The 16,437-nt window shown below is 45.9% G+C and overlaps 1 protein-coding gene across 2 annotated transcripts in view; it reads left to right on the top strand.

The window, feature by feature from the left end:
• The window catches only part of SLC22A23 (solute carrier family 22 member 23), a 99,085-nt gene that overhangs the window by 77,818 nt on the left and 4,830 nt on the right, over positions 1 to 16,437 (top strand). The window contains exons 6-10 of one of the 2 annotated variants that reach the window (XM_035316545.1): positions 467 to 556; positions 6,004 to 6,106; positions 8,133 to 8,365; positions 11,050 to 11,082; positions 12,616 to 12,739. In XM_035316545.1, the coding sequence (XP_035172436.1) occupies positions 467 to 556; positions 6,004 to 6,106; positions 8,133 to 8,365; positions 11,050 to 11,082; positions 12,616 to 12,739 (583 nt within the window). The remainder of the gene's footprint in view (positions 1 to 466; positions 557 to 6,003; positions 6,107 to 8,132; positions 8,366 to 11,049; positions 11,083 to 12,615; positions 12,740 to 16,437) is intronic. The other variant, XM_035316546.1, reaches the window with a different exon arrangement.

The raw sequence follows: 16,437 nt of genomic DNA, 5'->3' as shown, positions 1-16,437 counted from the left end.
GGTAGAGCATGGAAACCAAAGGCGCTGTGACCATTTCCTTCCTTCTTTCTTCAGAAGCTGTCAAGCCCAAGGATTCAGTCTTGGCATCCTTCTCCTGTGAACTCCACTTCTAAAACGTGTGCCTTGACTCTCTGTGCTGCCCAGCTTGCTTGCTCTCTGCTGAGATTTCCTCTCTGGCTTCAGCTAGGTATCAGTAGATAGCAGTAATGTGTGTGTAGGTATCTGAAACGTGATGGCCCAGATACAGTACCACACAAAGACATTTGAGGTACTCTTTGGTGTTTTGTTGTTGTTGGTTTTTTTTTTTTTTTGAATGTTGGTAATGTTAGAGAAATATAAATGTTGACAAGTAATGCTCTCAGAGATGCAAAGTCAGGTTGCCTGGGGAACCCTTGCTTAGCCTCCTGCTGTGAAGGCGTGATTGTAGAGCCTTTAATAGCATGATTACAACCTACTTTTTCCACAGGGCATAGGATGGACGAATCAGTGCATAGGATGGACGATGCTGTGGAAATGAAGCTGTTGACTGTTCCTCATTTGTTGCAGAATTTGGAAGGTGTGTAGTGAATGAGGCAAGGGGTTGCAGAAGGAAAGAGGACAGTCTTGGGGAATGAAGCTGAATACGTTCAGAAGAGCTGTACCCTGTGTCCACCAGCGATGTTTTTGTACAATGGTGGAAAATTCCCTGTAATCAGGCTCTTCCAATGTTGTCACCAATCATGGCTTTTTCAGTGTCTGTCTCTAGCATGTAATTCTGGGGTTTGCTTTGCAGAAAAGTGGAGCTTTTATGTCAACACCTACAGTGAGTGTTACGTGCAGAGGATTCTGGGCAACCCAGAGCTCACATTCCTCAAGCTCCTAAAATCATTGCATGGTTTTTCTCATTCTGGACTCAATTCCTCTCTACTTTATCTCCCTGCCTTGCAAAGTAGGAATAATCTTAGCAGACAGCAGTGGAGATGATTTCAGTGGTATTTATGAAGTACGTGAATACTCTGACAGCACTGTAGGAATGCCTCTGAGGAAACCTTTGATTTTTTGCATTCACTGTGAGGTTTGGGTAATAAGGCAGAAGGGCACATGTTGAATGAGAAAGGTAGAGACATCATTAATAGCTGCCCATTTGCTGACTGCAGCAAGCGTTCTGGGAGGGAAAGCCTACATGATCACTTAATGACATGGTGTATCATAACGTATGTGAGCAACTGAAGATTGCAATGGCAACCTTATGACTGTATTTTTTCCCATCTGTTTTAGAATGTAATTAGAAATACAGGACTGAAACAAGTTATTGCAACCAGTCCTTTGAGAGTGCAGTCGCTGAGTTGCATGGTTGTTCTGATGAACTGACCTTCATCTTACGTGCTGTTAGCGTTCTTGTCCCATGTTTTTGTTGGAAAGCCATTCCCTAATCCAAATCACTCTTGCACTAGGGTACATTTTAGCATTCAGTTCAAACATACTGTAGCTGTCCAGGTTCTCTGTCTTTTTTCCCTTCCCACTTGCTCCTGTTCTGCAGCTGTCTTTGTCTTTATTTTCTTTTCCCATAGTGCATTAGCAGGCAGCAGCCCTGTTCCTTCACTGTGCTGAAGTTCTCCTCCATCTCCTCTAGTTTGATACCTTTAGTTTCTCAAATCGTGATGAGCAGAATTGTAAAAAATCCCTTCTATTTCATTGTCTGAATTGAAAATACTTCATGAACACTACAGACTGGTGCCTTGTAGTTGTTATTGATCAAGTAGCATACGGCCAGCTGCACCCCAGTTTTTGTTAAAAGATCTCTTTTTTTTTTTTTTTTTTTTTTTTTTCCAGCAGAAGCATTTTTCCTGATTTGCTGAGCTGTGTTTTGCATTTTCAACTTGCTTTTGCCACATATGATCTCAGGCTCATCCATTTCTCTCTGTTGTCCCATTTCCATGCTGTCCTGCTGGTAGTGCCTCAGTGTCACTAGCAAGCTTCACTGACCCATTCCTAAGCTTTGTGCCAAACTCCCTAGTGAGGTTATTAAACCAGATTTATTTATTTTTTGAGAACAAGACAAGTCACCCTACCAGAACCTCCTGCCATCCTGCTGTGATTCCCATTCTTTTACCTCTTACTGCCATGTGTCCATCAGTCAGCTCTTTAGCTACCAGCAATTTCTGTATGTGAGCTGATAGCCTTCAATATTCCTTCAACATTAAGCTTTTCAAAAATAATATATATATTTATATATATATACACAAGGCTATTAGCTATCGATACAAGTGAGCACAAAGGGAATTCATGGAGACAGAAATCCTGGAAGTTATCAATAGAGCTGTGTATCTGTAGCTCAGCGTGGCTGTGAGCAGGTTGCTTCAGCTCTGCGTTTCAGCCCTGTCCATCTCCTGCTGCAGAGCTGTTGTGCTCTGGGGATTGACAGTGCCTCTCTTCATGTACAAAGAGCTACTGGCAGTAATGCTCAGCAGCCAGAAAAATCCAGCAGAAGTCCATCACCACGGGACACTTGTCACTTTGGACTTCATTCTTCGGAGGCCTGATTTGAGCTTTGTCTATTCTGCCAAGTGCTGCAGGCATGGGTGGCTTCATCTGAAGACTTCAGAGGTATTTACGATTTTGAAAGCCGTGGTTCTGAAATGCAGAGGATCCCACGAGAATCCAGCAGCGTTGGGAGCTGGAAGCTGATGGGGTTTCCCTCCCTGTGAGACATTCACAATGTCCCAGAGAATAGCTTTAATTTCCACTGAGACATGAAGAGTTAGCTTGCTGACAGTTCTCCTACTGAGTCCCTGAATAGGAAGCCTAGCGTGTGTGTGGGCTCTGGAGTATGGGAAAACTCGTAATGGGCCTCTGAGAACATGAGTAAAAATGCTTTTTTTATTTTCCACACTCACCCTTCTGGTAAATCAGTCAGAACCAAAATGTTTAATGCAAATTCCCTCTGAACTGGTGACTTCAGCACAAATTCAGATGGGTTTGGGGAGGGGAAATTTTCCTGGTGTTATTCCAGTAACTGACAGAGTTTGCTACCACGTGATTTTCTGATGGGCATCGGCTTGACTTTTAAGATCTTAACATTGACCCGTGGCATTCAGACAGCTGAGGAACTGCTGAGGCTTGGCTGCTGCTCTCCTGACAGCCCCTTGCAGTCAGGCAGTGCAGGTCCTTCCACAAGAAGCGAGGTACCCCAAAGACAGCAAGCAGCTGAAATAAGAGCCAGGGCTGTAGCTGATGAGGTGTTGTGTTTTTTTTTTCCCAAGTCACATACCTTATTTGTTGCAATCCGAATATTTTGATTACTGTAAATGATTGACTGTAGGTGATTGATTTTGGTGTGGGTTTGTTTGTTTTCAGAGCATCTGACTTGTGTGTATACAGAAATAAAGGATGGAGAAGGTCATCAGGGAGATTTATGAAACTGGAGACTTAGGGAGTGCTTCATCTGAAGCAAGCGACTTATGCCTAGATTTGGAGTTTTTAACAAATTAAAAAGAGGGGGGAAAAGATAACTGGTAGAGCCAGAAGGCTCTCAGTAAAGGCAGGTGCTATTTCCATTCTTTGGTGTAAAGTTGGAAGCTGTATAATATACAAGCATTATATATATTACACATATAATATATATATACACACACATATAAAATCCTTGTAATGCAACTACATCTGGAATCTCTTTTGGGCCGCTTTATATCGTAATACTACGTACTCGTAGAGTATAACCCCTGCCAGAGCAGAGGCAAGGGTCTACTGCTGCCTGAGGAGGGGTGGAGAAGGGGTACAGTTCCCTCCTGTAGGATCCCGCTGAATCGGAGGATGTGTTTGCTGGTTCTTGTGATGCACGGGCTATCTGTTGTGTGAGGGTAGAACAGCAGGGAAAAGCAGTAACAAGAATTAGATTGGAAGGACTGATCTATAATAAAAGTTTAAAGGGGGCCTGAGTGCACGTGAGAAGGATACGTGATGGTAAATACAGAATATAGGGATTGTAGCAACTGCTAACGTGTGAACAAACCAGGCCTGGAGGGTAAAGTAGTATTTGGTTCCTAAAAGAAGTGTAGCTAAGTAAAGTGTTGCTTCTCTTAATTTCGTTTAACTAAGTTGTGGCTCAAAAAAGCACATTGACAATAAAATCCACTACTTCCTCTCCTAAATAAATAAATAAAAATTACTCTGAGAAATACAAACGCCCAGAATTAGGAAGTTCTAAGAACATGGCATCAGCTACAGCCTTCTGATGAGGTGCTTTACTATGAAAGTCCAGACCTGGTCATATTTAAACAGTTTGAGAGTGAAACCTTATGTCCATGTGAAGTCTGTAAAATGTGGGTTGTTTGGGCAGTGATTTTCGTTGCTTCCCTTGAGCTGAATTAATAAGCAGTCATCCTCTGGAAAGCTTTTCAAAACCTCGTGCTTTTCCTACTGCTTTGTGTGACTTTTTCACTGCAGAAGGCTTGGCTTGGGCTCAATTATAGACTTTACAACTCTGTTTTATCTGTCTGCTGCTGTTTTTCTGAATTAGTTTGTTCCTACTTAATCCTTTCCAAAATCTTGCTACAAAAATCATTTTGACCTTGCTCTTTGAGATTAGGTACCATCATTTTTATTGCCTTTTTTTTTTCTTTAATATAGCCATGATCCGTTGCTGAGCCTGCTGAGTGCTCCTGTAGTGCAAACATTAATTTGACCAATTTCCTCTTCTGCTGCAGCTCTGCTTTTATGATTGTGTGGGCCTCACGCTGCACAGATGCTGGGGAGAATGGATATTACTAGGTAGCAAGGAGACTAGTCGGGTAATATGCTGCTTAAGTACAATCATTAATGTAAAATACCCTTCATTCCTTTTCTCAAAAGCGTTCTCTGTAGTTACTCCAGACAGGCGAGTGACCTGTGAGCAGTGAATAGGACGAGTATTTGTATCTAAATAGTATTTCTTTGGTTTATTATTTTTATGATACTGCTTTCCAATAACAGCAAATACGGTTTTTGTTTTGTTTGTAAATTAGGGCTGATTTATCTATTTTTTCCCCAGTGGCTTGCTTTTATTTGTTGTTTTTTTCCCCTGTCTTGCATCTGTTAAAGGGATCACTGATCAGTGGAGTAAAGCAGAGGCCAGGGCAGGCAACTGAGGACGCCGGGCTAATTGCCTGCACACAGAAGGAACGGATGCAGGGTGCAAAACAGAGCCCTGCTGCCACCTCGGAACAGTCCAGAAAGCAGCAGTAGAAATCTTTGCCCTAAAAGACAGCCCTAGTTTGTGCTCCTGGAAGGCATCGGTTTTGTGATGCTGCTTTATAGCTCCAGCTTCTTTCTCTTGCAGCTGGCTATCGTGCCCCTACGGCTGTCCCACCGATCCTGCAGCTTGGGAGCAGTGGTTCAGCCAGCGTGCCTTCATGCTCAGCCTCTTCCACGCTTGGGAAGCAGGCTCTAGCCGCCTCCGTGTTTAAACCCAGGTTTCAGGAAAAAACAATCAATCAAACAAGCAAAACAAAACAAAACAAAACAAAAACCACCTCAGATGATCTCCATACACACCGGGTTTGACTTCCAGTCCTTTCCAATGGCTTTTCAGACGCGTGTTGCAGAAATGTGACGCGTCTCGTAACAGTCCTCAGGGACCCTCCTTGAGAGTGGTCCTGCAGCAGCAGGGTGCTGCCTGTGGGGGTTTGGAAGTCAGCAGAAGCCCTGAAGCTCTTTGGGACATTTGCATCACGCTTGCTGGGACCAAATTCCCCACTGCCTCTTCCGTACATAAATGTTTTAGCTTGGAGAAAGGTGTGATATCTGAGGGAACTCCTGGGCAGCTCCTCAGCTCTGAGGAGGTGGTTGCTGCGGGAAGCTTGGAAGAAGAGGGAAACCTGGAGTGGACTTTAGGCGGGTTGTTTAGCTTCTTTAATAGCTTGTGTTAGTGTAATCAAAAACATCCTGCTCTCCAGAACATCCCTGAGACTATCTGCATTTCACAGGCTAAGCTACTCCTTCTCTTTGTCCCCTCCGAAAGACTAATTTTGGTTTATTTTGTTTCAGAGCTGGAAAAGGAGATTGCCAGGAGACCGAAGAAAGTCTGCATTGTCAAGGTGGTGGGGACCAGGAACCTGTGGAAAAACATTGTGGTACTGTGTGTGAACTCGTAAGTATCTGGGGGGTTCTGAACTGAGAGCAACAATGGGAAGTGATGGGGGCCAGCTCTTTTTCCCAATATAAGACCCTTAAAACTACAAATTTTCCAGGGTGTCTGATAAATGACCCTGGAAAAGCACCAGCTGTTGCAGGGAGCTATTTCGTACGGTGAACGTGGAGGAAATGGTTGGCCGTTTCAGGCAGCAGCACCGTGTGTCCTTCCAAGCATCGGGCTGCAAGTGCAGTGCTATCACCAGTGCTCTGGCAGATCTCACATGGCCACGTGCTGCTACGTGCTTACGCTTGCAAACTTCTGCTGCTGGCACACCTCTTTCACACCTGGCAGTGTACGGCTTTGTTCTGAAACCATGGTTTTGTCTTAGGCTGAGCTGGCAGTTTTAATAGCCAGCATTAACTCTATTTGTGAAATACGGGGGAACTCTCCCCTTCTCCCTCACCCTTTCTAATAACGCCTATTTGGAAATTCCCTAACCCAGCACTAGGCAGCCCGCAGAGTGACTTCTGGCAATAGCATGTGGAGGCTGTTTGCCATCCAGTGTGAAGCAGATACGTGTTGAAGAAAATAGCTTTCGCGTTTGTCTTTATGGGGTGAAAAAAAAAAAAAGAAAAGAAAAGAAAAAAAAAACTATTGAATTTTGTTGTTCCTCTAGCGTGGGACTGTGCTGAATTTTTGCAGTGTGGAGCTTGGAGAAGGAACCTTTCACAGGGAGTGATGAGACATCGAGGGAGATAAATGTATTTAGTTTTAAAAGCAAATGTTCTGACCTGCTAGGAAAAACAAGATAATTGACTGGTTCAAGGGCAAGCAGGCAGGGGAGCAAGCACAGATGATACATTAATTGGGCTTGTTGGTCATGGCCTGAATAACTTCAGCAAGGCTATTTTCATGTACAAAAGAGAAGATGCACTCTGGTCATTCAGTCCTCCTCTCACTTGGAGGAGGAGTCAGTTATAATCCAGGTATCCAAAGCAAATGACGTTTTTGTGTAACAGCAAGTACTCGTGCTATTGCTTTTTTTATTATTTTATTTATTTATTTATTTTCTATTTTTTGTCAGTGGAAATGTTTGATATTGGGGAGGGTATTCTGGAACTGTGGCATTGATTCACAAGGTTGTCAGAGAAATTCCCCAGGCACTGTGCTGCCATACATACACTCAGTGACTGTGTATTCCCCAACTGTTTCTGTGCTTACGTTAATGTCCAGCTTAAACTGTCAAGTGCTTCAAATTCCTGATGTTCAGGAGATGTATTGATGTAATGCACCTGCCATGCATTTCTGGGGACTGCAGCTTTGTGAGGTACAGTTAGATTGACGTGACCTTGTAGCAGGTTTGTATGGTGTAAATGCGAGGCATCATGAAGAAACTTTTAAAAGAAGGGGAGACGTTGCTCTGAAGTGAGGTATAAATATGTAGATTGAATTAGGGTTTCTTTATTCATAGTAGTACTAAGCATTGCAGCATGATGTGTGGCTTCCAACACACATTTCTAAGGGGTTTTCAGTTGTAACAGGCTAATCTGGGCAGTGAGATTCAATTCTCAGTATGACCAAATGCCATGGTCAGGAGGGTCTTCCAGGAAGAGGTATTTGTATTGTGCTGTGTGTTGCTGTCCGAGCACACAAGTCAGTTGTTGCCGTCAGTGGATGTACTTACTGGGAGCAGCACGATGCCCTCATTGAGAAAGAGGAGTTCCAAAATACATTGGGAAAACCACTCTCACACTGAGAGTCCTTATAAAGCTGCTCATATCCTGAGCAAAAGCTGTGCAAATGAAGTCTGCAAATCTCTGGTTGAATAGTTTTTTGTTGTTGTTTTCTTTTCTTCATTGCTTTTTTTTTTTTTTTACAGTAGCACCTGGAAGTCTAATTTGAGTTGAGTGTCTTTTTGCACCAGGCGTTGCATTCCTACAGCAGAAATGCTTCCCACATTAACATGTTTCTACACTGAACTGCGTTGCAGTATGTGGCTACCTTTTCAGCAGTTTCCTCTTGCCCTTTCCTCTTTCCCTAGGCTGACTGGCTACGGCATACACCACTGTTTCGCAAAAAGCATGATGGGGCACGAGGCGAAGATGACGATCACCCACAACTTCTATGCGGACTACTATACCATGGCTGGGATTGCCTTGGCATCCTGCCTGGCTATGTGCCCCGTGGTTGGGTTTCTGGGGAGGAGAGGAGGGCTCCTGCTCTTCATGATCCTTACAGCTTTGGCATCGCTTCTGCAGCTGGGCCTTCTCAACTGTAAGTTGGAGATGGGAACTCTTCAGGGCCACACGAGTTTGATGTGTAGGGGTAAAATGATCACAAAAGTCTATGGTAGAGTAGCTGCTTGGGAACAAGACTGGCTTGCGCACCACGCAGTCCTGTGGAAGGTGATAGCAGAAATGCCAGTAACGGTGTATTTTGGGCTCCTTATATCAGTTATAGTAGAACATCGTTAGGTGACCCTACAGAAATCATTTTAAATACTTCCTTGCAGGGGAAAGGTACAGTGGTTTATGCTCTCTCAGAGTTAATGATTCACTATCAAAAGAGAATCAAGTTTTGGATGAAAATTTGTTGCCACCCCCTTTTTTTTTTTCTTATGGGAGGGGAGAATTGATTTTTACACGTTTGGAGAATTCACGGAAAACGTTCATGGAAATTCATGGAAGATATTGTGCAGCTTCAGTTGATTCCAGGGGTCACAAAGAAGACTGAAGACAAGGGACCAGGGAATATTATTCCTTTCCTTTCTCAGATTTGACATGCAGTACAAGTACACCTGCATAGTTTAGGCAGCTGGATTCATTTGAAGGGTTCCCCAAACACTTGTTGCCTTAGATTCATTAAGAAGAATCATCATCTTCTGGATGAGTCCCAGTGGTGAAGTTTGCTGAGTGTTGGTGCTGCTTCTAGTTCTGTCATGTAAAAAAAAACAAAATACTCTTATTTCAGTGATATACCCTCTGGGGAAAGAGCTGAGTAGGGATTGGGAAGGAAAAACTTTCCCACTTGAATCTGCTTCCCAAATAGCCTCTGAAACAAGCAGAAGTTAAAGCAATGGGTGTGTGTCCTCTGCTTGCTCTGAGCATCTCACTACTTAGAATAAATATGCAGGTAGAAAGGAAACGCGCAGCTGAGAGACCCTGCTTTCACTGTGGCATGTATGTAAGGTCCATGTTCATGTATAGGTGCGATTTCATGAGGTGACACAACTTCTCAAAGAGGTTGTTCATGCCAAAAGCAACCCCCCTTCAGGGGCTGTGGCATTTCTCTGGCACTTGGAGCTGCTTCTGCTATTAAAACTGTTATAGAAATATTCCCTTTCCATTTTTTTTAAATCGTATTTCCAAGAGTTAACTTTCTGTTGATGGAGCAAATGGGGGGTGATGGGACAGAGAGGCGTGGAAGCAGAGGAAAGGTGAGATGTGCCACGCTTGCAGCTGCCAGCCAGCGGATCCCCATCTTGTGAAACCTCACCCCAAGGAAGGGGAAGGGGATTGAGATGTGCTTCGGGACAAACTGGATACGAGACAAACACCAGAACACTGGTTGTTGCTGTTTTCCATTTCTAAGTTTAGAAATGATTTCAGAGCTGTAATAAGAGAGGCCTTTTGCATTGAGGATGGAAAAAATTTTACATTCCCGCATGCTGAGGGGTAGCCCTGAGCCAGCAAATGTTGCCTGTATTTACAGACCATGTTTCCTGAACGTGTTTACTAAGTTAACCTTTAGTGTACATGCTATTTGTGGAAGTGGAAGGGGGGAACAGGGAATCTCTTTCATGACACTGAAGAAGCTCCAAAGTTGCATGTGTTTGCTCCCAGCTTGGCACATTTCCTTTGAGCATGTTTACCATGTCCAACAGTGCCAGCCAAGGGGAGAGAAGCCCCCCTGTCCCCATCTCATGCCCAGCCCTTTGAAAGACTGTGACAATTCACATGCAGGTGCACGCTGTGTGTGCATGTTGTTTCAAAACTCCAGGTTCTGGTGGTGGTGTCCATCAGGGTCTCTATAATAAATTCATCTTGGTTTTTTGAGTATACCAGAACCACTAAAAGTTGTTTTCAGTTTTTCAGCAACAAAATGGTGAGGAGGAACACCCTGGAAGGATCACTACAACATTTTCCATGATGGGTGTAGATGGTTTTGTGAACAAAGGTGCTAAATCAGAAAGCAGCCATGGGCCCTAGGTGTTTTCTGCTACCTTGGCACATGGACATCTCCAAATGCCCTGTTCCTGTGGGCTGTTCCTGCTCTCCTTTCCCCATTTCTGCGTGAAAAGAGGAGGGAAAGGCAGCCTTTAAATTCAGAGCAGCTTGTCTCCTCCTACTCTAGACCATACCCCCTTTCTTCCCCAAAAGAGCTAGACAATGTTTGGAGAGAAGCAGTGACCCTGCTGAGTGTGAAGTCTGTTACAGCCTCACATGTGTTTCACTTTTGCTAATTACACCCAAATTATGCTAATGAAATCAGAATTGGAGAAGGAGGGGGAGAGAGAGAGGAGTGCTCCAGCACGGAGCAGCGGAGGTCTCCCACCGCCACCACGATGCTGAAGCTGAGACGTTTTGCTCTCAGACCACAGCCTCTGTTGGCCATCCCCTCGGGGCTGCGGGACGAGGGCAGTTTCTCTTCTCCCCCTTCATTAACAACAAAGAGGCCTTTGTGTTAAGCCCAGCAGTAATTCTGGGTCCCTTAAAAATGCCGTGCCTTCGCGTTTATTATCACTGTCTCATTAGCATTCAGTCCTCTGGCTGCAAACAGCACGTCGTCGCATCGGGCCAGTCGTGCCACGGAAAGGAGGAGTGCGTGGGGGCTGGGGGAGCCATGTGGGGATTACCTTTTCCTTTTTCCTTTGGGTAAATAACGACAGTGTGTTCTTGTTTTCTCTCCCTTTCTCTCTTATTTTTGTCTAACTCTAACTTCCATGGTCTTGGACACAGTGATTGGAAAATACAGTCAGCTTCCAGACTCAGGTATGGCTTGCAAACGCGGGTGGATCCGAACCCATGGCCAAAGGCCCCAGAGCATAGCTGCTGCTGGTGCAGGGGGAAAGCTCACTTCTGTGCTGAGCCTCGGGGCCCTGCTCGTAGGGAGGTGTATTTGTGTATGCACAGTCTCTCGGTGTAGCATCCTCTCCACACAGTGTGAACCTGGTTGTGTCAGCACGTGAGGAGAGGGTGCAGAGGTCCCCCGGGGGGGGTTATTAGACGTGGGGCAGTGCTTCCTTAGAAATCCCACATCTCAGATGCAACATTGCCAGTGTGATGTTTTCAATAACAGTCTGAGGTACCAAAGTCACTTGTGAGATGGGGACTTAGGCGCTTTAGAAAGTATTTCCCCTGGCACCACATCCCAGCCTGAAGTACTGCCATAGCAATGCAGCGACAGGCTGCAGGGGAACAATGCTGCCCTTCTATATCTGACCAAACAGAACCGTCATTGCCCAGCTTTTCTGAGGTCTGCTCTGCCCAGCAGTCCCCAGTCCCTGTGGGGTCAGTGCTGCAAGAAGCAGCAGGGAGCCTCGCAGACCCCTGGTTCACAAGGCGATCACATCCCTGTCTGCGACGGAAAGGTGGTGGGCGCTGGCTGTCGAGCTCCAGGCCTCTCCCCTGGGCTTGCCCACAGCACGATGTGCTCCCCTCCTGGGGCACAGTGGTCTCCGCAAGCAGAGCTACGTGGTCTTTGTGCTGGCCAGGAGGAACCACATGAGCTTGGATAGGATCTCCCTCCCCGGCCTGCAAAAGACAGTGAGCAGAAGTCAAGTGAGGGGTATCTCCTTGTCACGGCCAGGAGACTATTTTCTTTACCTGTGTTTAGACGTGCTGGGTTTTCTCCCGGTGCATGACAGCTGCTCTTCTCTCACAGAAACCTTGCTGCCATTCAGCCATGCAACCACTGAGCAAGCAGCCTTTTGTTGGAGGCAGGGACTGACGGGGTGCTTCGCCCTCCTTGGCACCACCGTTGCTCACACAGAGCTGTCGGGTGAAGGCTGCCAAGCTTGCAGCTGAGTCTGCAGACCCACCATTTGCAGGGAATTACCAGGGAGATGGGAGCACTTCTGTTTCTCCCTCCTTGTCCCGTAAGCCTTGCCAGTGCCCAAGCCACCGAGCTGTACCAGACATTTGGCAACTCGATGAACGCCGCCTGCCTCCGCTTGTCTGTCAAATGTGGGAGGGAAGTGTCTGGTGCCTAAAAGGCTGCCCAAGGATGTGGTGTTTTTTTTTTTTTTTTTTTTTCCTTGTATTTTACCTTTTTGTGGTGGCTGGGCATAAATAATTCAGAGATCGTTGCCATTTTGGGGCATGACATTATTATTTTTTTCATGTATGTTTGTGTCTTGGGTGCTTGGGAAAGAATTTTATAAATACCGGTTTTAAATTAGTATTACAAAAGTGACTCAAATTTTCTTGTTTAGGTAGAATGAGTAACATAGACCTGTTTTCTTCTTTTCTTTCTTGGCGATTTCGCCTCATTCTCACTTTTCGTGCACATGCTTGTCTCGACAGGTATGAGTGACAGCGTCAAAGACAAATTCTCCACTGCGTTTTCCATTGTGGGTATGTTTTCTTCGCATGCTGTTGGAAGTCTCAGCGTATTCTTCTGTGCTGAAATCACACCGACAGTAATAAGGTGAGACATCAGAGCCCCCCCCACCCCGTAAAGGGCAGAGAATAAATCGAACTCATTCTCTTGGTAACTGGCTGTGTAACTTAACGCGTTGTATGGGATGGGGTGGGGGATCTCCCATAATTAGAGACCACACGGCAATTTCTGGGCCACTTCTTAATCTGGTGTCACTGCAGACAGGCTGCATAAGTAAGTGCCTAGCTGAGGACAGAGAGGCTTTGTTTCAGACGGCTCCACCTCGTATCCATCATGGTGATTTTCGGCAGGCCAGTCATCTTGTGAATTGCATTTGTTCACAGTGAGGTACAGTCTAAAGTACTCGTCTCAACCAGATCATGTAGTTGAACCGTTTTGTTAATTCACTTGCCTTGTTGGATTTGTACAAGTGGTACATGCGAGCCTACGGCTTGGTATTAGAAGACAAATTAACATCAGTGTGCAGAGCAGGACATGGCTGCAATTTGCTCCCGGCCTCCACAGGGAAAGTTAATGCAGCTATAGGAGTGCCTCAGTGGACAGGAGGTGTTGCAACGTGCAGTCTTAAATGCTGCTGGTGTGTATAGGTGCTCCGAGGATCTGCTGTCACACCTCTTACAGCACCGGTGTGTTTTGCCTTTACTACAGACTTTTACTCTACCTCTTTGTCATTTTTCTCTTTGCACCCAGAGGCTCAAAGTTTTGTAAAGAGCAGCGCTTACATGCTGGGCAACAGCAGAAGCCAGGCAGATGATCTTCTCTGGAGAGCTTTCCATAAACTGTGTTGTCTGGTTTTTGTACCATTTTATTTATTCCCTGTTATGTCTCACAGCACGAAGGCTGTGCTTGTGTGTTCTGGCTTATGCTTTCAGCAATGCCACAGCGATTCAGGAGTCCACCCTAACTCCCATTGAATTTCGTAGGAATGTAGGTCATAGGGGTGGGAGGGAGAGACAGTGGAGGGAAGAGGATATTTTTTGCTCCCCCCTCGTCCCCAATTACATGTTTTTTTTTCAATAACTTTGCCAAGCTATTACAGCAGAACTGTCAGATGAGCAGCCAGCTTTCTTGATCTATGGCCTTTTCTTCAAAGCTATCTGACGTTGTGAATGTTTTACAGATAACATTATTTCTACAGGGAAGGGAAAGTGTGAGTGGTGTGGAGACTGTACAGCAGCCCAAAACACTAACAGCTATTTACTTACATGCGTGTCAGTCAGTTTGGACTTTTTACGCCTCTTTAATTTTCTGCTTGTCTCTGAAAAGCATAGAGATAAGGAATTGGCCGAGTCAACCAGAAGAGAATCTGCTGAGCAGGGTCAGAATTGCAGTGTGAACTTAGCAGGCTTTTTCCTTAAATCACTGATGTTGTTACAGGGAAGGGGACAAAATCCTGGCTGGGAACTGAAGTTCTGCTTCCCCCGAGTCCGCTGGGTGACACCAGGCGAGTGACAATAGCTGGATGTGCCTCAGGGTCCCCATTTATAAATAGGGATTATGACACTCTGCAGCGTTTTGTGGTCTGTCCTGGTGCTGCAAAACCTCTTGGTAACATCCCCTCAGGGCTGTAATTAGGAGGTCGCTCTCAGGACAATTGGTAAACACATCTCGGGCTGAGGTGTGGCTAAGCTGTCTGTGTCTCTCATTTTGGTGGGCTGTGGCCACTACCTCATCACCTTTTTTCCAAAATACCACCTCTGGTGCCCCTTGGTGCTCCAGACTGCTCTACTATGCTTTTGGCTGCATCTTGAGGAGCCAAAAGGAAAAGACAGGTAGAGAGAACTGGGGCTGCCTCTGAGGTTTCCATGACTGGGGTCTTCCAAACATTGAGTTTGAGCTTCAAATGGCTCTAGTAATCCATCTCTAATAATCTTGATGAGAACACCACTGCGTGTTGCACAGCTGCTACGTAGGAATGGGCTGAGGAGAGCATGGTGTCCTCCCTGTCCTCTGCATGCTCGGTTACTGACAAGTGGAAAAGAGATCTGGTCCACAAGTTCTCACAGGAAAAGGCAGGGAAAAAACTGTGGGGAGGTTTCAGGGACTCACTTTAAGAAGTGGCTGAACTGAGAGGACAAAGCAGCTGGGCCTGAGGTCAGCATTGACCCTGTTCTGTGCAGGGGGGTGGACCAGGTCCTCTCCTGAAACCTCCTTCAACCTGAGTGGTTCTCAGGCTCGCTGGTACTCTGAGCCATGCCACGTGCCGACCCGTTTGTTCAAAGTGGACAAATGGCCAGCCCAAAATAGGATAAAAGTTGCTCAGCTCCAGGCAGCACCGAGAAGGGTGAGTCCCTTCTCGTAGGTTTAGCCTGGCTCAAGTGAAGGACATCAGAGAGGTCATTATTGTGAGAGACACTGCAGCAGTCAGCAAGGGGAAGCCCTCCCCGGCGCTCAGGGTGGCCTTTCTGAGGGCAGCATTTTGGACACAGGCCCTGTCGGGACAGAGCATCGGCTGCCGAGCTGCCCGGTCGCTGCTGCGAAGGCAGCGTGAGCTCCATCTGCTCCCTAGTGGCAGCACTGCTTCCCTCTTCTGGGTATTTCCAGCTTTTTTATTATTCCCTCGTATTTGCAGTATAGTCAAACATTATACTAAAAAACAACAACAAAACTTCTAGGAGGCCCACCATCGTATATTTTCAGTTACTCTCCTGCCAGGTTCTGAGGGCAGCGGATAAAGTAACGCCTGCTCTAATTACTGACACGATGTGGAAAAACTCTTCTTCCCCTCTGAATGTGAAGCTGCTTGCCCCGTAATGACAGAGCCGTCTTTGTTGTTGCCTTTTCCCTGCTTCCTTCCAGTTCCTTTGATGTCCTTCCACAGCTGCTTTGAAAACTCACCTCGGGTCCCCCTCGGTTGTTGAGATGCAGTTCAGCCGTAGCAAGCGCTGATGTGAATGAGCCGGTCCTCTGTGGCGAAGGGGCGAGCTCTGCTGATCACTCGTGTGAGCATATTAATGAAGCTGCAAGGAGGCCAGTTGCACAAGGGGTGCATTCAGCTGGGTTTCCAGATTGCCATCGGAAAGCTGGCAAGGTTTTAATGAGGGCTTTTGCGATATTTGGGGAAATGGCTCTTATCTGTGAGAGGTGCTTTACCAAGTCCAGGGAATTAAAAGGTACACAAGTGATTTTTTGATCCACTCAGTGTCCTAAGAGCCTGGTTTTTTTTTGAAAACTACACTTGCCACACTTTTTCAAGTAGGAAACGGTGGATTTTGAAAAGGATTGGGTGAAGATCACCTTTAACATGATGGGTAGCTGACAGAATCAGGCAGTCACAGGCTCGTAGTGCGGTGATTTCTCGTATGCTCAACAGTCGGAGAAACTTCCTCAGGTAGTTCATTTAAAGCAGTTTGTTTGCTTTCTTCAGCTGTCTTCTGCGAGGCCTGGTTATCGTTAATAAACTCACATCTCTGCCATTGTTTGCGGGGTCACCGGGCGGGACAGCCCCACGTGCTCAGGGCTTGGAAAGGCATCAGAGGAGAAGGGAAGGCGCTGCGAGGGGGGCTGCTTGCATAACCCGCCGCCAGGAAAGAGCACTGGATGCCGCTTGTGCAAGGCTTTCCATTCCTGCGATGGGGTGGGGGAAGAGGTTACTCTCACACTTGTTTTTTTCTTTAAGCTTTAATGTGTTTTCACTTTTTTTTTTTTGGTGTGCTTGTATGTGTGATGTCAACATACTGGCACGTTACATTTAATGAATAAATATTTGTGCCATAAAGAATATT

This window comes from Oxyura jamaicensis, chromosome 2 (assembly GCF_011077185.1).
Source record: "Oxyura jamaicensis isolate SHBP4307 breed ruddy duck chromosome 2, BPBGC_Ojam_1.0, whole genome shotgun sequence".
In the NCBI taxonomy this organism is placed as follows: domain Eukaryota; kingdom Metazoa; phylum Chordata; class Aves; order Anseriformes; family Anatidae; genus Oxyura; species Oxyura jamaicensis.
Note: the sequence above shows the minus strand (reverse complement) of the source record. Positions and strands in the feature narration are given on the sequence as shown.